This window comes from Vanellus vanellus (genome assembly GCF_965231255.1).
Source record: "Vanellus vanellus genome assembly, contig: HAP1_SCAFFOLD_44, whole genome shotgun sequence".
NCBI classification, from domain to species: domain Eukaryota; kingdom Metazoa; phylum Chordata; class Aves; order Charadriiformes; family Charadriidae; genus Vanellus; species Vanellus vanellus.
In genome coordinates, this window is record NW_028127957.1 from 489440 (window position 1) to 515914 (window position 26475).

The following is a 26475-nucleotide window of genomic DNA, read 5'->3' on the forward strand; positions in this document are numbered from 1 at the left end:
GTTTCTGCGTAATTTTTTAGAGGAAAACAAAGTCACATTTGAAAATATTTGAAGGTCAGTTTCACCCAGTTCCAGACATTAACAGCTGGCTCTAGGAGCAGCATCTCAAAACCACGCCGCTTTTGGTCTCTAGTCAGTACGACTGGGCCATCCCCTGAGACATGATGGGGTCTGGAGCCAAAGGCCATCACCCAGGTATCAACACCTAAATCCCCAGTGCTGAAATGGATGCAATGACAGAGAGCCCTACACCCACCCCCGGATTTTCACCAGGTGCAATATAAATGTTTCTTTGAAGAACAAACCTGTTTTGAAGGACTTTGTGTTAAATAACGGATTTTGCAGAAATTCAGGTAGTTGCTATAAGCAGAAATTACAAACATGGACTATTTATTCAGAATCAATATAATGTTGGTTCAATAAGAAAGTGATGAGTTATCCTCATGTGCGGTTTTTAACTTGTGTGTTCTTTGGGTATGTCGTGGTTTAGGCCAAATCCACCACTGGGGACCCGAGGGACCCCAGACGGGACCGACAGATGCTCCCCTCTACCCCTCTACAAAGAGAGAGGCAGAGGAGGAAAAAGAGACGTACGAGTTTAGAAGAAACTAAACTACTTTAATGAAATATTAATAATAAAATAAAAAGAAATAATGAAAAATATATACAAAACCGTATCAAGCTCCCGAGATGACAATCACGTCACCGGCTGGCACTGGGGCAGTCCCAGGCTGGACTCAGTGACGGACGGGAACTGGATTCCGGATCCGGAGTCAGGATTGGGATCACAGGCAGACAAACAGAGTCCTCCTCAGACGTCGGCCATTGAAGGAAGAACCCGTGACCCTTTGATCCCTCAGCTTTTCTACTGAGCATGAGGCAGATGGGATGGAATACCCTGCTGGTCAGTTTTGGGTCACCTGTCCTGTCCGCTCCTCCCTCCAGGTGGGACCCCACTATGCTTTTCCGCTTCCGACCCTCCGACGGGGCAAATAACAAAGTTGGTTGGCCTTGGCTGTTTTGGCAATAAGTGTAAGCAGGAGCCTCTCTGCATCCCATGCCTGGGCATCAGCTATAAACATTGGTCTTATCACTCAGAGAGAGTGAACACTGTCTGCACAATATGCAGTTAACTTCAGTTGTTAGAAGAGGCCCAGCTAAGAAGCGAAGTTACTGAACAAAATTGGTTCTGTTTTACCTCAAACCAGGACATTCCACCCCTTATTCCATACCATTTGCAACTTGCTCAGATTACTATTGCTTTTATACATCAAATTTACGCACACACAGTTATATATGATATGGATATATGCCGGTCACTCATCTACGGTTTATGTTTATATACAAAATTTTAAGTTCATTTAGTTCATGATTGCAGGATCTCATCTCAGGGCAGGAAAGATGGTACAAAATTCATTCTGGTTCGTGCCCATGGGTAGCATGTTCATCTTGAAGAGCTTGCTGGACGCCACTTGATGAAGCTAGCTCAGGTTTCATCACCACTGTGTTATTCTGAAAAACACTTATTGAACACCGTTAGTATTATGTAGTGATCAGCATCATACTGCTCAGGATTGAGTATTCTCACCAAGGGTTAAATTCCCTTGAGGTACACATTGAACTTCTCCATCCTTCAGCATCACCCACCAAGTACATCCAGGTCCTTGTGCAAAAACAGTCCCACGAATGGGTTTGCTTTTGCCTGAAGCAGGGAAAACCCAAACAGTTTTCCCTAACAAATTCCTTTCATGCACCACAGGGACTTTATCCCCTTCCACAATATGTAAAAGGTCTGATTGAGCAGGACCAGCTCGATTGATGGATCCCCTGGTGTTAACTAACCAGGTAGCTTGTTGTAAATGCTTGTCCCAATTTTTAAAGGTTCCACCTCCTATAGCTTTTAGGGTGGTTTTTAACAGTCCATTGTATCGCTCAATCTTCCCAGAAGCTGGTGCGTGATAGGGGATATGATATATCCACTCAATACCATGTTCTTTTGCCCAATTACTTATAAGATTGTTTTTAAAATGAGTCCCATTGTCTGACTCAATTCTTTCTGGAGTGCCATGTCGCCACAAGACTTGCCTTTCAAGGCCCAGGATGGTATTCCGGGCAGTGGCATGAGGTACGGCATGGGTTTCCAACCATCCGGTGCTTGCTTCCACCATTGTAAGCACATAGCGCTTACCCTGGCGAGTTTGAGGGAGTGTGATGTAATCAACTTGCCAAGCTTCCCCATATTTATATTTCAGCCATCGTCCCCCATACCACAAAGGTTTTAACCGTTTAGCTTGCTTGATTTCGGCGCATGTTTCACAGTCATGGATAACCTGCGCAATAGCGTCCATGGTTAAATCCACCCCTCGGTCACGTGCCCATTTATATGTTGCATCCCTTCCTTGATGACCTGAAGTGTCATGGGCCCACCGAGCTAAGAATAGTGCACCTTTATGTTCCCAGTCCAAATCTGTCTGGAAAATTTTAGCAGCCTGATCCGCTTGCTGATTGTTTTGATGTTCCTCAGTGGCCCGACCCATGGGTACATGGGCATCTACGTGACGTACCTTTACGACTAGGTTTGCTAGCCGGTCGGCAATGTCTTGCCACAGCTCAGCAGCCCAGATGGGTTTACCTCTGCGCTGCCAGTTGCTCTGCTTCCACTGCTTTAGCCACCCCCACAGAGCATTTGCCACCATCCATGAGTCAGTATAGAGATAGAGTATTGGCCACTTTTCTCGTTCAGCAACGTCCAATGCCAGCTGGATGGCTTTTACCTCTGCAAATTGACTCGATTCACCTTGTCCTTCAGCAGCTTCCGCGACTCGTCGTGTAGGACTCCATACAGCAGCTTTCCACCTTCCATGTTTTCCTACAATACGACAAGACCCATCAGTAAACAAGGCATACTGTTTCTCATTATCTGAGAGTTCATGATATGGTGGAGCTTCCTCAGCACGTGTCACCACCTCCTCTGGTGGCATCCCAAAGTCTTTGCCTTCAGGCCAATTTGTGATCACTTCTACGATTCCTGGGCGATTTGGGTTTCCTATTCGAGCTCGCTACGTGATTAAGGCAACCCACTTACTCCAGGTAGTATCGGTGGCATGATGAGTAGAAGGAACTTTACCCTTGAACATCCATCCCAGTACTGGTAATCGGGGCGCCAGGAGGAGCTGTGCCTCAGTACCAATTACTTCTGAAGTAGCTCTAACTCCTTCGTATGCTGCCAAGATTTCTTTCTCAGTTGGAGTATAGTTGGCCTCGGAGCCTTTATATCCCCGACTCCAGAATCCCAGGGGTCGACCTCGAGTCTCCCCTGGTGCTTTCTGCCAAAGGCTCCAGGTAGGGCCATTGTCCCCGGCTGCGGTGTAGAGCACATTTTTAATGTTCCGTCCAGTTCGGACTGGTCCAAGGGCTACTGCATGCACAATCTCTTGTTTAATTTGCTCAAAGGCTTGTCGTTGCGCAGGGCCCCACATAAACTCATTTTTCTTTCGAGTCACTTCATAGAGAGGTTTCACAATCTGGCTATAACCTGGAATATGCATTCTCCAGAAACCCGCAACACCTAAAAAGGCTTGTGTTTCCTTTTTGTTAGTAGGTGGGGACATAGATGTTATTCGGTTAATTATATCCATTGGGATCTGGCGACGGCCATCTTGCCACTTGATTCCCAAAACCTGGATTTCTCGTGCAGGTCCCTTGACCTTACCTCTTTTAATGGCAAAACCTGCTTTCAGAAGAATCTTAATTATTTTCCTATCTTTGTGGAAAACTTCTTCTGCTGAATTACCCCACACAATGATGTCATCGATGTATTGTAGGTGTTCTGGAGCTCCACCCTTCTCCAGTGCAGTCTGGATCAGTCCATGGCAAACAGTAGGGCTGTGTTTCCACCCCTGGGGCAGTCGATTCCAGGTGTACTGGACACCCCTCCAGGTGAAAGCAAACTGTGGCCTGCACTCTGCTGCTAAAGGAATAGAGAAAAAGGCATGAGCAATGTCAATTGTAGCATACCATTGGGCTGCCTTTGACTCCAGTTCATACTGAAGTTGTAGCATATCTGGCACAGCAGCACTCAGTGGTGGTGTAACTTCATTCAGGCCACGATAGTCTACTGTTAATCTCCAGTCCCCGTCAGACTTTCGCACTGGCCATATAGGGCTGTTAAAGGGTGACCGAGTTTTGCTGATCACTCCTTGGCTCTCTAGCCGGCGAATCAGGTTATGGATGGGAATCAGGGAGTCTCGGTTGGTGCGATACTGTCGTCGATGCACCGTGGCAGTAGCAATTGGCACCTGCTGATCTTCAACCCTCAGCAGTCCCACAACAGAAGGGTCATCTGAAAGACCGGGTAAGGTAGACAGCTGTGTAACATCCTCAGTCTCTACAGCTGCTATACCAAAAGCCCACCGATACCCTTTTGGGTCTTTAAAATACCCTCTCTTGAGGTAGTCTATGCCAAGGATGCACGGAGCATCTGGACCAGTAACAATGGGGTGTTTCTCCCATTTATTCCCAGTTAGGCTCACTTCAGCCTCTAATACAGTCATTTCTTGAGATCCGCCTGTCACTCCAGAAATGGTGACAGTTTCTGCCCCTTTATGATTCAATGGCAATAGGGTACACTGTGCACCAGTGTCCACCAGGGCTTTATACTTTTGTGGCTCTAATGTGCCAGGCCATCGAATCCACACAGTCCAATAAATTTGGTTGTCCCTCTCCTCCTCCTGGCTGGAGGCAGGGCACCTCTAATGTTGACCGTAGTACCTACGATTATCAGATCGGTTCCTACCTGGTCCGTAGGATCGCCTACCGTAGGTTGGAGCAGCCTTCTTCCTGTAAGAATCCTTTCTCCTATCTGCTTCATTTTGCAGCTCAAGCACCCGTGCCTGTAGGGCTGAGGTAGGTTCTCCATCCCACTTCTTCATGTCTTCTCCATATTCACAGAGGCAAAACCACAGGATATCTCGTATCGGGTTTGATTTGTCTTGAGTCAGAGGGTGTTTTTTCTCTTGAGTAGGAGGGTGTTTCTTTTTAGGAGCTGCAACATGGGTCTGTGCAGGGAAAGAATGGAGTTTTTCCTCCACCTTGGTTAGTTTATCAAACAGTTTATCGGTTTGCTCAACTAATTTCTGGGTCATTTGCTCTACTTTCTCAGTCATTTTCTCGGTGGTCAGTCAGCTTTTCTATGGCTGCCACAGAGAAGGGACGAGAGAGACTGTCTTCATACTGTCGTACCTTATTAACCACTTCATTTACAGTTGGTGTGTCAGTATCAGTTCCTCCCCAGTCCATTGTTGACAATGGGTGGGAATATGTTGATGGTGCACTTTGTACAAACTTTAGCATAGATCGTTTGCATGGCATTTCATCAGGGTCTACAATCCCTTGCCCATCGCTATAAATCACCTCTCGCACAGCCAATTCTCTCAGGTACTTAATACCTTTTTCCATGGTGGTCCATTTACTTGGACGGCATTCGATATCGTCCTTAAAGGGATACCTGCGCTTTATGGCTGACACCAGTCGCCTCCAGAGACTGAGAGTGCTTGTCTTTCTCCCAATCTCTTTATCAATACCTCCATCCTTGGCCAGGTTTCCCAATTGCCTAGCTTCTCTGCCATCTAAATCTAGGGTATCTGCCCCACTATCCCAGCATCGGAGCAACCAGGAGACAAGTGTTTCACCTTCATGATGACTAAAGTCCTTCCTGATATTTCTCAGATCTTTCCTAGAGAAGGATTTAACAACTCCCTCTACATCTGAGTCCTCCTGTGGTGAGGCTGCCCTAGAAGGGGCCTCTCCAGCATCTGCTCTAGAAGGACTCTCGCCTTTGTTTTCAAAGGTCTCTTTCCCTTATCTGGTCTTGAAGGACCCTCCCCTGGATCTTCTTCAGAACTCTCCCCCAAGCTATCTGACTTGAGGCGGTCTTTGTCGTAAGGCGCAGGGGAAGGAGTTGACCTCTTCTTCTTCCTCCTGGTTACCGGGGCAGCTTGTACCGATTTTGATGGAGTTTGAGTAGTTTTGGTACTGGTTGTAGTGGCTGCAGTAGGTTGTGCCGGCACAGGCGGCGGCGTGGCTTGTGCCGCTGTGGGGGGGGGCACGGCTTGTGCCGGGACGGGCGGCGGAGGGGCCGGTGGTGTTGCGGTGGGGGGGGCGGCTGCCGGTGGTGCCGGTGCCGGTGCAGGCGGCGGCGGCGGTGGTGCCGGTGCCGTCGCAGGCGTCGGCGGCGGAGGAGGCGCCTGTGCCGTTGCGGTGGGGGGGGCGGCTGCCGGTTTTGCCGGTGCCGGTGCAGGCGGCGGCGGAGGCGCCTGTGCCGTGGTGGTTGGGAGGGCGGCTGCCGGTGGTGCCGGTGCAGGTGGCGGCGGCGGTGGTGCCGGTGCCGTTGCAGCCGGCGGCGGCGGAGGAGGCGCCTGTGCCGTTGCGGTGGGGGGCGCGGCTGCCGGTGGTGCCGTTGCTCCGGGGGGGGACAGCTGCGGCCGGGCCGGGCGGGGCCGCGGTTTGTGCCGCTGCAGATCGCCGAGCGGCTGCGCGGGTCTGAGTGGCGGCAGCGCACGGTCCCCTACAGCTCCCCCTGCACAGATGTTTCACATGAAACCACCCCTGCACCACATTCAGGAGCCCCAACAACAAAATCACGATCTTAACAAGGCACCAGTCCTTATCCTCAGAGCCCAAAAGGCTTCCATGCCCCAGCTCTGAGGGTTTCACATTAGCATAAGTATCAAAGGGCGAAGTAAACATTCCCCAGGTAGAACCGAAAGTATAATTAATAACAGAATCCATCACCTGATGCCCGAAATATACAGGTAGAGCCGTTACCCAACTCATCGTGTTATACATCTGAATTGCGAACCACACCAAAACAGCACCTTTAAACCTTCGCATAAAAAGACAAAGAATAAATGAAGTTTGCAACACATTTGACAGGTTAGACCAAGCTGACTGCATTAAGGTCCAACAAAGCTGTTTAAAGGCATGATACACGATTTCGTCTATGAACGACATGATGCAAGCTGTCTGTTCTAATCTCTGAGCAAGTTGGAATTCAAACTATTTGGACAATTTATCACAGCTCTGGTGGAGCACTGTTCGGGCCCCACGTTGGGCGCCAATTAATCTGTCGTGGTTTAGGCCAAATCCACCACTGGGGACCCGAGGGACCCCAGACGGGACCGACAGATGCTCCCCTCTACCCCTCTACAAAGAGAGAGGCAGAGGAGGAAAAAGAGACTTACGAGTTTAGAAGAAACTAAACTACTTTAATGAAATATTAATAATAAAATAAAAAGAAATAATGAAAAATATATACAAAACTGTATCAAGCTCCCGAGATGACAATCACGTCACCGGCTGGCACTGGGGCAGTCCCAGGCTGGACTCAGTGACGGACGGGAACTGGATTCCGGATCTGGAGTCAGGATTGGGATCACAGGCAGACAGAGTCCTCCTCAGACGTCGGCCATTGAAGGAAGAACCCGTGACCCTTTGATCCCTCAGCTTTTCTACTGAGCATGAGGCAGATGGGATGGAATACCCTGTTGGTCAGTTTTGGGTCACCTGTCCTGTCCGCTCCTCCCTCCAGGTGGGACCCCACTATGCTTTTCCGCTTCCGACCCTCCAACGGGGCAAATCACAAAGTTGTTTGGCCGTGGGGGTTATGGCAATGAGTATAAGCAGGAGCCTCTCTGCATCCCATGCCTGGGCATCAGCTGTAAACATTGGTCTGATCTCTCTGAGAGAGTGAACACTGTCTGCACAATATGCAGTTAACTTCAGGAGTTAGAAGAGGCCCCGCTAAGCAGCGAAGTTACTGAACAAAATTGATTCTGTTTTACCTCAAACCAGGACAGTCATACAGGCAGAAGTACATGTCTGCACATAAACAAAACTGCTCAGCGTTGCTTAGAATCCTGCGGGACTTTGGTTGGGGAAGTTTGAAGCGCTCTTTTACATTTCCAAGGTGGGGAGAGACACATTGCTTTTTCCAAAAGGACTGAACTGTAACAATTTATATCAAACTGAGGTTGTTTAGCCTGGAGAAGAGGAGGCTGAGGGGAGACCTTATCACCCTCTACAACCACCTGAAAGGAGGTTTTAGAGAGATGGGAGCTGACCTCTTCTCCCTGGCGACAAGTGATAGGACAAGAGGAAACGGGTTCAAGTTATGTCAGGGCAGGTTTAGATTGGATATTAGGAAGCATTTTTTCACTGAAAGGGTTATTAAACATTGGAATAAGCTGCCCAGAGAGGTGGTGGATTCACCATCCCTGGAGGCGTTTAGGAAAAGGGTAGATGAGGTGCTTAGGGACATGGTTTAGAAGTGGTGGTGTTTTTATCAGGGTGGGTTAATGGTTGGACTTGATGATCTTAAAGGTCCCTTCCAACCTCACTGATTCTATGATTCTATGAAACAGTGACCTGAATGGTTGTTTTATTCTTAGATGATGGTTTCGCACGTGGACTTCTTTTCCCCCAAGTTGGTGCATTAGATGATCCTGAAGGATATTTGTCTCTAGAAAAAACACAGACATTGTTTCCTAATTCCAGCTACAATTTCAGGAAAGACTCTCTCAGTCTGAGCAGTGAATTGTCAGTGACAGCAGCTGAAGTGTCAGTGAAGGCATCAGGCGAATCGTACACCGTCTCTGCCCTACAAGCTGCTGTTAAATACAGACTTTCTCTCTGGCATTTTAAAGACCATTTGTAACTCGCAGCGTTTGCGTCAGCCTCACAGGATCTTCCAAATGAGGCGATTCTGCCACAGACACCCGTGACCTGAACAAAGGGAATGTTCCTGTGCTGAAAACCTTCCCAAAGGCATCAACTGCTTTTGGATCTGATGACTCCATAGTGCAGTCTCCTCCTTTATCTCTGCTTGCGAAGGCAGGAGCGGCCGGGCAGTATTACGGTTTGTGCTGGGCAGGGATTTTGCATCAGAGCACGCTGCCTAATGACTGACCACGTTCTGTAACACTTGGTTAAAAATCTTTATTATTAATACTCTGGTTTTCTGGGCATTGCAGACTAATTCCGTTCATTCCAATTACTAATTGCACAATAATCCCCAAATTTGCAGTTTATACGCAACATGTAAGTACTACCATTGGCAAATAAAATGCCAATGACGTACGGTACTAGATTGCACGCGGCTTTATTGGCAAGGTAAAAATAAAGTGAAATATGTAAAATGATTGTTACATCTGAAACAGATTACCAAAAAGAAAGATGCAAGACTCAGAAGCCACCTGCAGGCTTCTTGTCAAATTTATGACACAGTATGTGTTATGAAGGTGACAGTAGCGTATTTCAAAGATGGAAAAAAGATGAAGGAAAATATCATCCTGCACAAATGGCAGGAAGAGTGAATTCAGTCATCTGTCCCACAAAAATCACATGCAAAAAATAACAATATAAATCACAAAAAGTTAGAGTACATTTAAATCAATAACAGAAATCTGAACAAGACCCAAGCCCATGTTTATCCAACATGAAAAATAATCCTAAATAATGAAAAAAATCATAAATCCATCATAAACCTCCAGTGAAATCCTAGTTGTGGAAAAACACCATGCAAAGCGAGGTCATTCTTTCATCCCCTGCTGGGAGGAAACATCTGAACATGAAACTCTTCTTGAGAGAAAACTGAAATTTTACTGCAAAACTGATACTATTGCTATCAATATTTAAATATCAATGAAAATGAGAAGTCAAAGGTGGACTAATCCACAGTTTATTACATATTTCAAAAGAATAAATCACATAAAAGAGGGTGTAAAAAGTGGGGATGTGTATGTTACTGCACATTGGCACATTATTGCATTCATCCCTCTTTGTTGGCAGAGAAATTAATTCCTGCTATGGAGGTAGCTAAATTACTCTTCGTTAATATTCTGTCTGACTAATTGTAAAGCTTTATAAAGCTTTACATTTCTCCCTATGCATACCGCCCCAATCTATTTCTGAAAATTATGCTGGATCAAATTTACTCTTGCCTGTATTTAGGCAGAAATAACTTAATAGTCACCCGCGGGGACAAAACCAAAAGCAGCACAATACAGACGGGTATATTTGAGGCATGTTAAGAACCTCGTGTAAGCAGGAACCCACCTGTAGATCCATTGAGCTTTGGTTCTTGGGTGACAGTGACAGTACGGTGGACCACACATGCTGTGCTTCGAGGTTCTGAAGAACTGAAATGTCTTTCTTCCAGTTTCTCTCACATAAGGCATAGAAGCAGCACTTTCACCATCCTTACGTCGACCCCTTTGTTGGTGATGTGGTTTTACTTTGGGGTCTGAAGTGTGAATTCCTAAACATGAAAAAACAAACATAAACAATAATGTTGGGCTATTACTCAAAATTTGACATATTGCAGGAGACTGGAGGATGGAAGACAAGATTAAATAAATGATCTTTGTTGATAGCCCAGTCCAAACATGTACTGACCATGTTTGACCCTGAGAACAGAAGTTAACTAGGTAGGTAGCGCTAAATCATCTAACAGTTTAGTCAATGAAAATGAATAAGCCAACTGTTTTCTCAAAATACCTCAAGCAGCTTTAAGTTTGCTCATCACAGACTCCACGGGTTTTTGAAATTCCCACCTTTCTTTTTTTTTCACAGAATCACGGGCTGACAGGGGTTGGAAGGGACCTCCGGAGATCATCTAGTCCAACCCCCCCACCAGAGCAGGATCGCCTACAGCAGGTTGGACAGGAATGCATCCAGGTGGGTTTTGAATCTCTCCAGAAAGGGAGACTCCACAACCTCTCTGGACAACCTGTTCCAGCGCTCTGGCTCCCTCAAAGTAAAGAAGTTCTTCCTCATGTTGAGATGGAATTTCCCGTGTTCCAGCTTGTGCCCGTCGCCCCTTGCCTGGTCACTGGGCACCGCTGAAAAGAGTCTTGCCCTGTCCTTACTGCATCAGTTGGCCTAACAGAGACTATCTATCTCTTTCCACAGATTTTTTGTCTCATTTAGATTTTTTTTAGTTTTTACAGATTCTTTTGGAATGCCTCTCACCTCATGTGAGCAACTTTGTTTTCAAAATCTAGATTCTGTTTTCTTAGTTCTTCCAGTTCTTTTTCAGTCTTGGAGGCTCTTACTCCAACAGCACAGTCAACAGCGACACTGGTACTTCTCAGTTTTTGCTGTAGAGCAATTTTCTCTTTCTCAGGCCCGCAACATCCAGTAAATTTACATTGAAAACTTTATTTGCTAACTTGCTTCCTTTAGGAGAAATGATTTTATGTCTTAAAGAATCCGCATTTGCAATTTATTTCCTTACTGAATCACACCCCCTTCTCTGTTTATTATGGTTACCTTGTAGACAGTATAGCTTTACCGAAAAAAAAAAAAAAACCAGCCCCAAACCTGGAAAAAATAATGTCATAAACCACGTGCTGATCATGGCTGTGTTCTACATGAAATTCATGAGAGACTTGCTAAGAATAAATGCCATTTTGAAGCCGTTTCAGACCACAATCTAACAACAGCTACAACCACCGTCACCGTTTCCTTTCTCTTCTGCATCTTTTAGCAGTCAAACCCTGCCATTACGGTACTGAAGTAAACGGAACATTTGCAGAGGGTTTGCACATATGTCTTTTTTTAAGACACCTATGTGATCATGAATGGCTACTGAAAAAATCACAGTCAATATTCCTGTAAGCAATTTTGGGTCTTTTTAATTGGACTTCTCCGGTTTGGCCCTGTACTTTCTTTTCTGCCTTCATTCAAAACAACTGCTGCTACTAAGGGGCAGACAGAAAGCAAAATCACGGAAAAAGGAAAAAACATGCACAATTTGAGAAAAATATCTCTAGACATTAAGCAACAGGTATTTTAAAAGCCTCAAATTAATTGGAAGCGTAAGTGCTGGCCTAGAGTAATATTTAATGTCCTAAATAGTCTGAATGTCATTATACAAGCATGCTATAATATCCCCGTATACTTTATGATTGGTAAGGGATCTTTAATTGTACAAAAAGGTCAGGAAGCATTAATATAGCAGTACTGAGCAACAGGAGCAGCAACAAAGAGCACGGGGAACGTGAAGAAGTTACAGTCACGAAACTGCTTTTCTTCTGGTCAGGTTTGGTTGGGTGGGCGGGTTTTTTTAGAGGCAATAGGGAGAGTTGGCCTGCCTGCACCGAGGCTGATGATGTCTTTCAAAGCCACGGTCTAAGTAACACATTCCTTGTCTTCTCTTACATCTTTTTTTTGGTTGTTTCTTCACATTTCTTCTCAAGTTCGCTTTCCAACTATTTAATTTTTTTCTGAAGTGCAGCTATCAGATTTTGTTCATCAGCTTTGCTCTGAAAAATTACACGCTTTCACAAACATAAAGTTTAATGACCACTACCTAAGCATTTTTCTCCACTCAAAAAATAAGGACTTCCTATTGGCAGAATTAGTTTACATTCTAAAGTGAATAACCACCATCAAGTAGCTGAATTAAAAAAAAAACAAAAACAAAAAACAAAAAAAAACCACGATGATTCTACTGTAAATCCTTTACTTTTCTTCTGCAAGGAGAAAAAAAGAACAGCCAGGAAGACCACCAAGTTCCATTTTCCAAAGAAGCCTTAAAAGTGGTAATTCAACTCCTCACACTCCTTCAAACTTATTTCAAGGAGCAAGTATTTTTTCAGGCTCTTCCTGTTGTTTGAGGAATCTTCCAACAGCAAAGCTAACAGCTCACAGGTAACCCAGCTGGTGAGCAAACGTAAATTTTAAAATCAAGTGTAAGTCTCAATGCCTGCCAAGAGGACTTAATGTTTCCCCCCAAACCCAGCACATCGATGCAGAAACTTGACCAACATCAAACATGATTTTAAAAATCACTTCTACCTCAATGCTGCTGCTCAGCCTCCTGACTCCTTTCCTCAGTTCTTCATCTTCTTTTTCCACTTCATGTTTTTCTCTCAGCAATTTAGCAAACGCTTTTTGTTTTCTCTGGAGTTCTTGGTTCAGCTCAGGCCTTTCATCTGACAAAGAACTTTCCCTGCTTTTCCTTATTTTAAGGTTATCTGTAAATTTTGTAATCGGATATTTTACTTTCTCTATCTGTGTCTGGAAGAAAACAAACCAACCAACCAACCAACCAACCAGCCAACCAACCAGCAACCCCCCGAAATCAGGACTATCAACAATACAACAATGCAATACAACGATATGTTACCCAGTACTCACTGTCAGCCCTTTGTTTGTCAATAGTCTCCTGGACGTTCTATTTGTGTTGCAGCAGAAATAGTCTGCTGTTCAGCATCAGCAGTCGTTTCTGCTCGGAGGTCCAGAAGTGCTTCACTCAAAGCCTGAAAATAAGAAATTCAAGTTCTAGTAAGTGAAGAAGCTGCTAATATGAACATTACTAAACAAGAAAAGCCAGTTATATTTTACTCTCTTATATTATGCAATTACATTCTACACCCTGCTGTACTGTACACGGAGTCTGAAGCATTAAGCAACATGAAACATTTATGTGACATAGGGATTAATTTTTGTTGACTAACTTTCTGCTGCTTCTCTTTTTTGCCTAACTGGCTCTTCCACTGTTCCACCAGGTTTTTCAGCGTTGCTGTGAGTGCTCTATTATTTTCTTCTTTTTGGGATCTCTAGATCAGCCTTTACATTTGCTAATTCCTTCTCCACCTGAGATAAGATGTTCCTCAATTCATTTGCTTCATCTTTTAAGTTGTTCCACATCAACTGTGTGCTCTTCCTGAAGCCTAAGAAAAAAATAAGCATTAATAGGGCACACTGCGATAATTAAGTTAGCAAACTCCAAATAAATAATGATTTTATAGATTTTATTATTGTTAAAGCAATGACACACAGACTTGGAAAGAGCAAAAAACACTGACTCAACAAAGGCATCCTCCATCTAATAAGAAAATTACTCAAGAAGATCAGCAAAATGAGATGGGGGCATGGTTCATTCTAGTTCCTGGCCCTAACAGGAAAAGACAGCAGCACGCCTTTTCCCTTTTAAACAAGGGTTATTTTTTTGTGAGTTTAAGCTTGTTAGGCAGCAAGCCCAAACGGAGCTTTTTTCAGGAGAAAAAAGAAAATAAACAAAACATAAACTACCAAATATCACAGTAGCTTCAGGACAACTCTCGTACCGAGACCCGTTGATGATTTTCTTTTTCCCTGAATGGCACAAAGCTAACAACAGAAAGGCAGTTTTTTCTAAACCACAGTTTTTCAGTATTAGCTTCAATGAAGGGCTACAGATTAAAAATAATTTACAATTACCAACTGTAGTGACTCTTTTGAGTTAGTTTTTCCAGCCAAATCTTAAATTCAGCAAAAAGATGTTCAATCTGATAGACCAATCCTATAGCAGCAACACATAACTGACTTGATCCAATCCTGTTGTGACTTATGTTAACAGTCTAAAAACTTACTGGGGTCTGATAGTCTGATACTCTTGGATGTTCATTAAAGCAATTAGTTTTGTTTCTCCAATTGAGATGATGTTGTCTTTAATTTTCCAACAAGTGAAGGAAGATAATGATCCTGTTCTGCTACAGTTTGCTCCATTTCAGCTAAGTGGAGAAAATCCTTGCTGTTGGAAGGTGATAAAGAAAACCTTTTCGTTAACTCCTGTATAACAGAACAAATGTATGTGAGAAACACTTTAAGCTTTAAATCAAAGGTAAGCATTAGCAATGCATTTTGAAAAGAGCTTTATGTATCTAATGATCCACAGAATAACCAGTTAAATACAGGTTTCATCCTATAAAGCGCCAAGAGGAATTCTGCATTGAAATGGATCAATTTAACTTAACCACGTATTGAATGAAAAGAACAGAAAACAAAATATAGCTCCCTCTCCTAGAAGTCTCCATAAATTAGGAGGATAGGAAAAATGCCCATATATACTGAGGTGGTAACTTTGGTTTTTCACACTTCATCTCTAATCCATCTCTTGCCAATTCTCTCAAGAATAGTACAGTAATTCTTTATCAACGGTCCATTTCTTTTTTTCTGTCATCACTTAGTACTTACTTTTGACTGCAAAACTGTTCTTCTGACCAACAATTTTAAAAACTTGGGAACAACTTCTCTAATCCCACAGATGATACACACAACTCACCAAAGCAGTTTCTTTGAATTTATTAAGGGAATTGTCAGAATGCAAATTTAGCTTCTGGTGTTGAACTCTAAGGTTTTCCTCATGCTTCTTTGCTATTTCCTCTTGTTCCTGTTAGTTCAAAATAAAAATATAACTCTACTAATGCACACTATTCCAGAAAGTCATGAAACTACATTCCCTTCACGGTAATTGCTCACTCACTGCTCAGTACTGCTCTCCAAATTTTCCTCTAATTGTGGCAGTTTTAAAAATTCTCTTCTTCTTGCTATAATCAATGTGAGTGGTTTTTTTCCTTTTTAACACTACTGGAAAACAATCTGCCTTTGTAATTTTAAGATATGCAGCAAGTGGTATGGTGCAACAGGACAGGAACTGGGCAGGAAAACAGTTGGTGTCGCTCCTCACCAAGGGAAAAAAGGAGGACCCGGGGAATTACAGGCCGGTCAGTCTCACCTCTGTGCCTGGCAAGATCATGGAGCAGATCCTCCTGGGAACTCTGCTAAGGCACATGGAAAATAAGGAGGTGATGGGTGAGAGCCAACAGGGCTTCCCTGAGCACAAGTCATGCCTGACAAATTTGGTGGCCTTCTATGGCTGAGGTACATCATTGGTGGATAAGGGAAGAGCAACTGACATCATCTACCTGGACTTGTGCGAAGCTGGACACCGTTCCGCATGACATCCTGGTCTCTAAACTGGAGAGAAAGCAATTTGACAGATGGAGCACTTGGTGGGTAAGGAACTGGCTGGATGCCACACTCAAAAAGTTATCGTCGACAGCTCAATGTCCCAGTGGAAGCCAGTGACAAGTGGTGTTACTCAGGGGTCAGTGCTGGCACCAGTGCTGTTCAGCACCTCTGCTGGTGACATGGATGTTGGGATGGAGTGCACCCTCAGCTACTTTGCTGATGACATCAAGCTGTGTGGCACAGTCAACTTGCCTGAGGGAATGGATGCCATCCAGAGGGACCTGGACAGGCTGGAGAGGTGGGCCTGTGCAAACCTCGTGAAGTTCAACAAGACCAAGTGCAAGGTCCTACATCTGGGTCGGGGAAATCCCAAACACAAATCCAGGCTGGGCAGAGAATCGATCAAGAGCAGCCCTGGCTTGGGGGTGTTGGTGGATGAGAAGCTCAACATGAGCCGGCAATGTCCACTCACAGCCCAGACAGTCAACTGCATCCTGGGCTGCAGTCATTCTGCCCTTCTACTCTGCTCTCGTGAGACGCCACTTGGAGTACTGCGTCCAGCTCTGGAGACTCCAACATATGAAGGACATGGACCTGTCGGAGTGGGTCCAGAGGAGGCCAGAAAGATGATCAGAGGCCTGCGTCAAGCTCTGGGGCCCCCAACATAGGAAAGACATGGACCTGTTGGAGTGAGTCCAGAGGAGGGCGACAAAGATGGAGCACCTCTCCTATGAGGACAGCCTGAAAGAGTTGCGGTTTTTCAGCCTGGACAGGAGAAGGCCCAGAGGAGACCTTAAAGCCCCTTAAAGTACCTAAAGGGGCTACAGGAAAGCTGGGGAAGGACTCTTTATCAGGGAGGGTAGCAATAGGACAAGGCGTAATGGTTTTAAACTGAAAGGAGGTTTTTAGATTAGATACTAGAGCGCAACAGCGCTCCCGCCTTAAAGGGGCCGCGCCATCGAATCGCCCAGCAAGACCGGGTGGGGCCCACTGCACCGACACCGCGTCCAGCCCGACCCGCGCCGCCACCATGAGGGAGATCGTCCACATCCAGGCGGGCCAGTGTGGCAACCAGATCGGGGCCAAGTTTTGGGAGGTGATCAGCGACGAACACAGCATCGACCCCACCGGCACCTACCACGGCGACAGCGACCTCCAGCTCGACCGCATCAGCATCTACTACAACGAGGCCACCGGGGGTAAGTATGTGCCAAGGGCCATCTTGGTGGACCTGGAGCCGGGCACCATGGACTCGGTGCGCTCAGGACCCTTCGGGCAGATCTTCCGGCCGGACAACTTCGTTTTTGGCCAGAGCGGCGCAGGCAACAACTGGGCCAAAGGCCACTACACGGAGGGGGCTGAACTGGTGGACTCGGTCCTGGACGTGGTGAGGAAGGAGGCGGAGAGCTGCGACTGCCTCCAGGGCTTCCAGTTGACCCACTCGCTGGGCGGTGGCACCGGCTCCGGCATGGGGACCCTCCTCATCTCCAAAATCCGGGAGGAATACCCTGACCGCATCATGAACACCTTCAGCGTCGTCCCGTCCCCCAAGGTGTCCGACACGGTGGTGGAACCCTACAACGCCACCCTGTCTGTCCACCAGCTGGTGGAGAACACGGACAAGACCTACTGCATCGACAACGAAGCCCTCTACGACATCTGCTTCCGCACCCTGAAGCTGACCACCCCCACCTACGGTGACCTCAACCACCTCGTCTCGGCCACCATGAGCGGCGTCACCACCTGCTTGCGTTTCCCCGGTCAACTCAACGCTGATCTCCGCAAGTTGGCCGTCAACATGGTGCCCTTCCCTCGCCTCCACTTCTTCATGCCCGGCTTCGCCCCCTTGACGTCACGCGGCAGCCAGCAGTACCGCGCCCTCACCGTCCCCGAGCTCACCCAGCAGGTCTTCGATGCCAAAAACATGATGGCCGCCTGCGACCCGCGTCACGGCCGTTACCTCATGGTGGCCGCCGTCTTCCGAGGCCGCATGTCCATGAAGGAGGTGGACGAGCAGATGCTCAACGTCCAGAACAAGAACAGCTCTTACTTCGTGGAGTGGATCCCCAACAACGTGAAGACGGCCGTGTGTGACATCCCGCCGCGGGGCCTCAAGATGGCCGTCACCTTCATCGGCAACAGCACGGCCATCCAGGAGCTCTTCAAGAGGATCTCGGAGCAGTTCACGGCCATGTTCCGGCGTAAGACCTTCCTCCACTGGTACACGGGCGAGGGCATGGACGAGATGGAGTTCACCGAGGCCGAGAGCAACATGAACGACCTCGTCTCCGAGTACCAGCAGTACTAGCAAGAAATTCTTGACTGTAAGGGTGGTGAGGCACTGGCCCAGGTTGCCCAGAGAAGCTCTGGCTGCCCCATCCCTGGAGGTGTTCAAGGCCAGGTTGGACAGGGCTTGGAGCAACCTGGGCTAGTGGGAGGTGTCCCTGCCCAGGGCAGCGGGGTGGAACTGGATGATCTTTAAGGTCCCTTCCAACCCAAACCATTCTATGAGTCTACGATTCTATGATTCTAAAGCAGAATCTTTACCGGACTCTTAGCAAAACTCCCCACATCTCCAGGACGGGGCGGGCGTCAGCAACATATCCTCACCTTTGATGTTTGAAGCCCACCACAAAGAGGTTTTCCACTCTGTCACATCCTGTGAGCTAAAACCATCAGCAGGTGCTGGCTCATTCTCGGGCTCGGTACCACCCAGACATGTGACCTGCAGTCCAAAAGTACCCCCGAAAAGACCTCGATAACTGCATTAACACACCGGCACGCACTTAAGATGTAAACACTGCCAAGTCTTCTCATATTTGCATCACATACAGAAGACCCAATTTAGCAAATCTAGCCTTTCTTCTGCTGAAACTTTCCTTACACACAGCTCATCTTCTGCCTTCATAAACTGCAATAAAGACCTGTTTGAGCACAAGGGCTTGAACGCTGTCTATGGTGAAGACGCCATTTAGACAAGCCCCAGGTTTTTTTCCTCAATGCCGCCTTGCTTCCCAGAAATCAATCAATACGAAAAGCTCCCTATGAAGACTGCATAAAAAAGCCAATTGCAAGTGCCTTTCCTTGCTACTGTGTTTGTCAGGCAGCATTCAAGGAAGAAACTAGCTTTTTCCCCTAGTTTTGCTACAGATTCATTACCTTTAAAGATGACACTTCTTCCTGTTGCTACACCATTACAGCCTCAGAGCTGAGCCAAATCATACTTCAGGTATGTAGAGACAGGCATGCGACAGGAATATGTTACTCTCAAAAATCAGACTCTTTCAACCACTCTTCCCTTTGCGTACCGAAGTTCAGAGACCATTAGAAAATAAGAACACGAAAGCAGGGTTCTGTCTTCTGTTTTATGAAGCCCATTCTATCAGCCATTCAACTTGAAGCCCAACTCCAGGCAAAACCCCAGAATAAGAAATACCTTCTTAAAAATTTCACAAAAAGGAAGGGCTTTGAAGTCACAAGACATGAAAACATTCATGAAAGCACCGCCATGCAGGGACACATCCTTTATCACAGACCACCTGCCCTGTTGGCTGAGCAATGTTCTCTGCTCATCTGCAGCCACTGACAATTTCAAAATAGCAGAGCGTCTCTTGTTCATTAGCACCGAGCATGTAGGTTGGAATTGGAGCTGGGAAGAAACCCATACACGGTCAGTCTGGTTTCATTCCAGTCCAGATAAGTTCATGATTACTAGGACTGACAGCAGGTCCGCTCCATGTCTCCAGACCCCAACACTGCTCCTGTGCAGCATCCTGAGAAGCAGTAAGTGCAGAACAAGAAACCTTCCTTCAAAATAAGGCCCCCAGCTGGCTGTTTGAACAAGATGCATAGAGCACCAGCTGAGAACAACCTCTGCTTTAACTACACCTCGCTCCACTGTCCACATACGGACACCAGCCCCTAAATGATCCCTAAAACCACACATCTTCCTCAGGGCAATGCTAAGGAAATACCAGAGCACAGGGACACCGGGTCATTCAGTTTAAGTTGATGGGGAGAAGGGCAGAGGACTAGAAAGAGAAAAACATGATGAAAGAAAAGACAGAGGAGCCAAGAAAGAAAGGTGCAAGGAAAAAGGCTAGAGAGATGGAGAAATCAAGGCAAACAGGGATGAGGAGACCTGCAGAGACATGGAGGAAGAAAAAGTTGGGTTGAGGAGGAAGACAGAGAGACAGAGATGGGGGCAGGGAAGAAGAAGGAAGGTGGGATAGAGAAAGACAGGGACAGGGAGCAGGATGTACAGATGGAGAGAGAAAAAGGAAGGACAGGGAGGAGAACAAAGGGACCGAGAAACAAAGAGGGTCAGATCCTGATGACGAGACTGAGAAGGAAGGGGAAAAAAAGCAGCAATGTGTAGAGCACAGAGGAAAAGAGCGAGAATAACAACAAAGAGAAAGAGAAGAACAGGGACGGTGAGCAGCACAGGGGGATGGAGAAAGAAAGAGAGGTATCAGGAGCCCTGCAGGGGAGGGGGGGGGAACGGTCAGGGAGCAGCAAAGAGGGAAAGAGAGAGAGGAGATGGACAGGGAGAAGGACAGGGACCGTGGGATACAGAATGAAAAAACACAGCAACAGCGAGCAGGACAGAGCGACAGAGAGAGAAAGAGAAGCGGAAGGAAGGAGGGAGAGGGGAAGACAAGGACAGGGAGCGTGACGTACAGGCAGAGACACAGAAGGAGAGGGCACAGGCCAGAGAGACTGAAAAACAGGGAGGGATGCAGATCAGCACAAAGAGACAGGGAAGGAAACAACAGCAATGGGCTGCAGGGCAGAGAGAGGAAGAAAAAAAGAGGGACAGGGAGCAGGAGAGAGGGACAGCAAGAAAAAGACAGGGGTGGGCAGAGCGACAGAGAAAGAGGAACTTGGAGAAGAGAGGGATAGGGAGCGGTACACACAAAACTAGGAGAGGTACAGGGAAGTGAGAAAAACGACAGAGAGGGAAATGGGAGGAGGGCAGAGAGGGGCTGGGAGGCAGCAGAGGGGTGATGTGGCCCCAAAGGCCTGGGGCTCACTGCAGCTCACGCTCTCTGCGCTGCCAGCAACGTTACGTTTCAGGCAGTTCTGTCTCTGCCTCCCTGCCCCTTCCTGCCTTCGTCTCCTCAGCTCTCCTCCCCTCAGCCGGGCCGTGGCTGGAGCAGAGACTGCTGCACCCGACACAACATGGCTGCCGGGCAGCCCTGTGCCCCCGGACTACAGCTCCCAGCATGCCCCGGGGTGTGCTGGCTCCCAGCATGTCCCAGGACTACAGCTCCCAGCATGCACTGGGACTAAAGCTCCCAGCATGCCCCGGGGTGAGCTGTCTCCCAGCATGCTCTGCGCATTCCCGCCCTCTGACCCCACGGGGTCAGCCTGAGCTGGGCTCCTGGCGCGGGGTTGAATGGCTCCTGTGGTGGCACTGGCACAGAGAGCTTGGAGAGGTGTTTTGGCTCAAGATCTCGAGGCGAGGCGAAATCAAGCCCTGCCTGTGGAAATTCTGCTTCCCAGAGCACCGTGGGGTGGAAGGGGCCCCTCTGCTGAGCTGCTCTCACTGACAGATGTGCCCACCACAGCCACACACCGCTCCTCCGAGGGCCGCTCTGGGGGCTGCAGGAGGAGGCAGAGGCAGGCAGTAGGCAGGAGCGGGGCAGGAGGGATGGTTCCTCTCCCCAGGGCGACAGGCCAGCCGAGGGGTCTTCCTCAGCGGCACTGGACAGCCCACGGAGGCTAACTGCACGTGGCCAGCCTTAGTGATGTACTTTGAAAGGGTAAAATTTACTTTTAAAAGGTAGAATGCATTTTCAAAGGTAGAATTTCTCACTAAGCAAGAACAAAAAGCTGTAAAAAGGTTACAAGGCTCTATCAAACAAGACACTTCGTATAACCAATACATGCCTTGCTCATGAAAGTACCCTCGAAGAACAAAAGAGGGATGATAACATGGGAATATCCTTAAGCAGAAAGTGCCAAAACCGCTGAGAACTGTACAGCTGCTGAAAGAGGCCCAAAGCCATCAAAGATAAGCAGTAACTGGGGGAAAGGTAAAGGCGGCAGTGGGAGATCACGACCACCGACTCAATTAGAGACTGAAAAGAATTACCCCCCCACCGTACTGGAGCATGCGCAGATCAGTTAAAGGACACTGTAGTTTCAAATGAAAGCGAGAGCCTGTACTAACCAATAGAAGTCATTAAGATAACTTACTAAGCAATAATTATAATTAAGGGTGTGTATTTCTGTGTCTTGAACTGTATAAGTATTCCAAAGATTTTGTAGGCTGCTGTGCTAGTTTGTGGATTACCACCTAGCACCCATCTCTGGCATGGAGATGGACAGGGCATAAACCTGCCCGCTTGCGTTGGTATTGGCCTTGGCCTCTCAAGGGGGTTGAGGTGAGGACTGGCTGTGGCGTTGGAGTAGCCGTTACTGCTGGGTGCAGTCCATCTGTACCAAGATCCAGTTGTAAAAGTGCTGCGCGGAGGTGTAGACTCTGGGCTGGTTTGCTCTCGCACAGCCCTTCCCCCAGCTGGTCACTCCAGCAAGCCAGAAGTGGTCAGCATTGCTGTCTTTGCAGACGAGAGGACCACCGCTGTCACCCTGCAGGGGAGGAGAGAGGATGAAGGTGGTGTCGGGTGGCCGCTGTCCGCACTCTGGCCGGCTCCTTCTCTCTCACAGCACCTGCCAGAGCTGTACTCATGGCACAGAACGGCTCTGCTCAGGTGCTGGAGCCTGCAGAGCCTTGCCTGGGAGGGGGTGGTGGGCCTGTAAGGTTGGGCTATCTCTCATCCCTGCACAGTGATCCTGGATGCGTGGAAGACAGATGTTCCGGGACTGGGATCTGGACCTATGAGCTGCCAAGAGCACTGAATGGGCTTTCTGGGCAGAGTCCCCGGCCTCGGGGGGACTGAGGTGCACTGGGCAAGGAGCTGCAGATGGGGCAGGGAAGGTGAGCCCCAACAGCAGTGGGGACCCAGCGGTGGGAGGGTGACTTGCCAGGCAAAGCACATGCCAGGGTCTGTTTGGGCATTGTGACAGGGCAGCCTGTGCTGCTGGGGCTGAACTTGTAGCATATCCTACCTGGCAGGTGTCGGTGCCACCCTGCGGATAGCCAGCACACAGGTTGTGGCTGTGGATGTCCTCTGCGTACTGCCGGCTGGTGTTAGAGCTCAACATCACTGAGGCACACCTTGGCCTCCTGCAGAACATCGGTTGATGCTCCTGCTGTGAGCTCAGAAAGGAATGAACACGCAGCAGCTCGTTGTTGCCAGTTCTCCTTCCCTGTCTGGGTGAAGCCCTTCCCTAGGGATTTCCTTTGCCTCCTGAGGGCATTGCACTGGGGTTTCCCTTCTGTCTCGTGTTGGGCATGGGTCAGGCCCATCTCTCTGGAGACATACGTCCCTGCAGCCTGGATCTGGCTGTCAGCTCTGCTCTCGGGAAGCCCAACCCATCTCCCCAGTGATCCAAGCTTGCACTCAGGACACCAGTACTTTTTGAGAACTCACATCTTGCACTCTTGGAACCCCAGCCACTGGTGTATCAGGTTCTCAGCTCTGACACTCTCAGCAAGGCGTCGGGCACACAGGCAAGCTGTATGGAGGAGCTGCACTGGACAGGCTGGTCCAATTCCAGCATGGCGATGTCGTAACTCTTCCTTCTGTCCAGGGCAGCCCATGGAGGGATTCAGCTGACCAAATGGAGTCATAGAATCATAGAATGGTTTAGGTTGGAAAGGACCTTGAAGATCATCGAGTTCCAACCCCCCTGCCATAGGCAGGGACACCTCTCACTAGACCAGGTTGCCCAAGGCCACGTCCAGCCTGGCCTTGGACACCTCCAGGGCTAGGGCCTCAACAACCTCTCTGGGCAACCTGTTCAAGTGCCTTACCACCCTCAAAGTGAAAAATTTCTTCCTAATGTTTAATCTGAACCTAACCTCTTCCAGTTTAAAGCCATTCCCCCTCAGCCTATCGCTACATGCCCTAGTAAAAGTCCTTCGCCAGCTCTCCTGTAGGCCCCCTATAGGTACTGGAAGGCTGCAATTAGATCTCCCCGGAGCCTTCTTTTCTCCAGGATGAACAGCCCCAACTCTTTCAGCCTCTCCTCATAGGAGAGGTGCTTCAGCCCTCGAATCATCCTCGTGGCTCTCCTCTGGACAAGCTCCAGCAGGTCAATGTCCTTCTTCTGCTGGGGACTCCAGCTGGATGTAGTACTCCAGGTGGGGTCTCACAAGAGTGGAGTAAAGGGACAGAATCACCTCCTTTGACCTCATGGCCACACTTCTTTTGATGCAGCCCAGGATACGGTTGGCCTTCTGGGCTGTGATCGCACACTGCTGGCTCATGATGAGCTTGTCAATCAGCACCCCCAGGTCCTTGTCCTCGGGGCTTCTCTCCAGGCATTCCCTGCCGAGCCTGTATTTGTGCTTGGGATTGCCCCGACCCAGATGTAGGACCTTGCACTTGGCCTTGTTGAACTGCATGAGGTTTGCACAGGCCCACCTCTGCACAGGTACCTCTGGATGGCATCCCTCCCCTCCCGTGTGTCTACCTTGCCAAACAGCTTGGTATCATTGGCAAACTTGCTGAGGGTGCACTCAACCCCACTGTCCATGTCGCTGACAAAGATGTTGAACGAAGTCATGTGGCATAGGCAGAGCTAAGTCTCTCTTCCTCTTCTCAATCAGCTCTCATTTCCACATGTCGCTGGAGTACAATGGCAGGTGTCTCATGTGCATCCCTTCCTTGCCTAACCTAATTCAGGGCAGCTGAACTTCAATTTAGTTTACAAATTCCGTCCTGTAGTGGTAGGGGAGGTGCCAGGGCTCTCCAGCACAACTGCATGCGCCTGACAGGGACAGCAGAGGTCCTGTACAGGAACCCCGTCCCCATCCAGCCTGGCTGTGTGACAGGCATCACCCAGGGCATCTCAGAGAGAGTGGGTGCCTTTGGGCCAGTGACTGAATCCCACCCCTGCAGTGGTTTGAGCTCTCTCCCTTCTCTCTCCAGTAGATACTGGGCAGTGCCCGAACAGCAAACACATCACACCAGGGTCTTCACTCGTGTTCCTTCACTCTCTAACTTGAAAAGGTTCTTCTCTCCTCCAGTGTTTAACCATTCCCTTGATGATACAATTATGGATCAGGCCAATTATTTTCACAGTTGGCCTGAATCACATGCTGTCCACACCAAGGACACTCTCAGCATCATCTCTTCCTTCCTGAGATCAGCTTCACAGAATCTCAGAATCACAGAAATTTTCAGAGTTGGAAGGGACCTCTAGAGATCATCTAGTCCAACTCCCCTGCTAAAGCAGGATTGCCCAGAGCACATGACTCAGGACTGCATCCAGGCGGGTCTTGAAAATCTCCAGAGAAGGGGACTCCACAACCTCCCTGGGCAGCCTGTGCCAGTGCTCTGGTACCCTTCTTCACAGTTAAAGAAGTTTTTCTGTGTATTTGAATGGAAATTCCTATGTTCCAACTTGTGCCCATTACCCCTCGTCCTGTCACTGGGAACCACTGAAAAGAGTCTGGCTCCATCCTCCCTCAACCCACCCTTTAGGTACTTGTACGCCATAATAAGGCCTCCCCTCAGCCTTTTCTTCTCCAGACTAAAGAGTCCCAGCTCTCTCAGCCTTTCCTTGTAAGGGAGATGCTCCAATCCCTCAGTCATCTTAGCTGCCCTTTGCTGGACTCGCTCCAGCAGTTCCCTGTCTCTCTTGAAGTGGGGAACCCAGAACTGGACACAGTATTCCAGTGTCCTGGAATCCTCAGCATTTCAGAGTAGAGGGGGAGAATGACCTCCCTTGACCTACTGGCCACACTCTTCCCTATGCAGCCCAGGATTCCATTGGCCTTTTTGGCAACAAGGGCACATTGCTGGCTCATAGATACTTTACTATCTACCAGGACCCCCAGATCCTTCTCCTCAGAATGGCTTCCCAGCAGGTCTACCCCTAACCTATACTGGTTCTTTGCATTCTTCCTCCCCAGGTGCAGGACTGTGCACTTGCACTTGTTGAACCTCATCAGGTTCTTCTCTGCCCAGCTCTCCAGCCTGTCCAGGCCACGCTGGATGGCAGCACGGCCCTCTGGAGTGTCAGCCACCCCTCCCAGTTTGGTATCGTCAGCAAACTTGCTGAGGATACACTCTGTCCCCTCATCCAGGTCTCTCACATTTCCTCACTCCTCTCTCTGGCTGCTCTTGCCCAGCAGTTTTTCCCCCTTCGTAAATCTGTTCTCCCAGAGACGCTCCCACCATCACTGATGGGCTCAGCCTTGGCCAGCGGTGGGTCTGTCCTGGAGCTCTGTCAGACATGGGGGAAGCTTCTAGCAGCTTCTCACAGAATTTCCCCCTCTAGCCCTCCCACTACCAGACCCTTGCCAGGCAAACCCAGTAGAGAATTCATTCTTCTCGTTTTCTGCCTCATTTGGGCACAGCTATACAGCTACAAAGAGCCCCTGTTTGGATCGCTCTTGGCAGCATTAGCACTTTCTTACTCTGCTGATGCTGCCCACTGACAGTTCATTATTCATGGTCCTCATCTGCTTTCTGGAGCTTTCCTTGCCCCGTGTGCCCCAGTCAGATGTCGGGCTTATGGAACTGTGGGAGTCTTCTCATATCGTGTCTCTGTTCACAGCTCTCACTTGCACTCCCCACCTTGGTCCCCTTCTGTGCTCAG

At 48.2% G+C, this 26475-nt stretch overlaps 1 protein-coding gene across 2 annotated transcripts; it reads left to right on the plus strand.

The window, feature by feature from the left end:
- Positions 1-16828: 16828 nt before the first annotated feature.
- On the plus strand, positions 16829-18106 carry LOC309684799 (tubulin beta-5 chain-like; the record flags this gene model as incomplete). Of its 2 annotated transcripts, XM_082500658.1 has the most annotated exons (2): positions 16829-17001; positions 17113-18106. In XM_082500658.1, the coding sequence occupies 2 exons, from the start codon at positions 16829-16831 to the stop codon at positions 18104-18106; spliced, it is 1167 nt and encodes a 388-aa protein (XP_082356784.1). The 2 variants fall into 2 exon arrangements, with proteins under 2 accessions (XP_082356784.1, XP_082356783.1); XM_082500657.1 differs by having other exon boundaries at positions 16829-18106.
- Positions 18107-26475: the final 8369 nt, after the last annotated feature.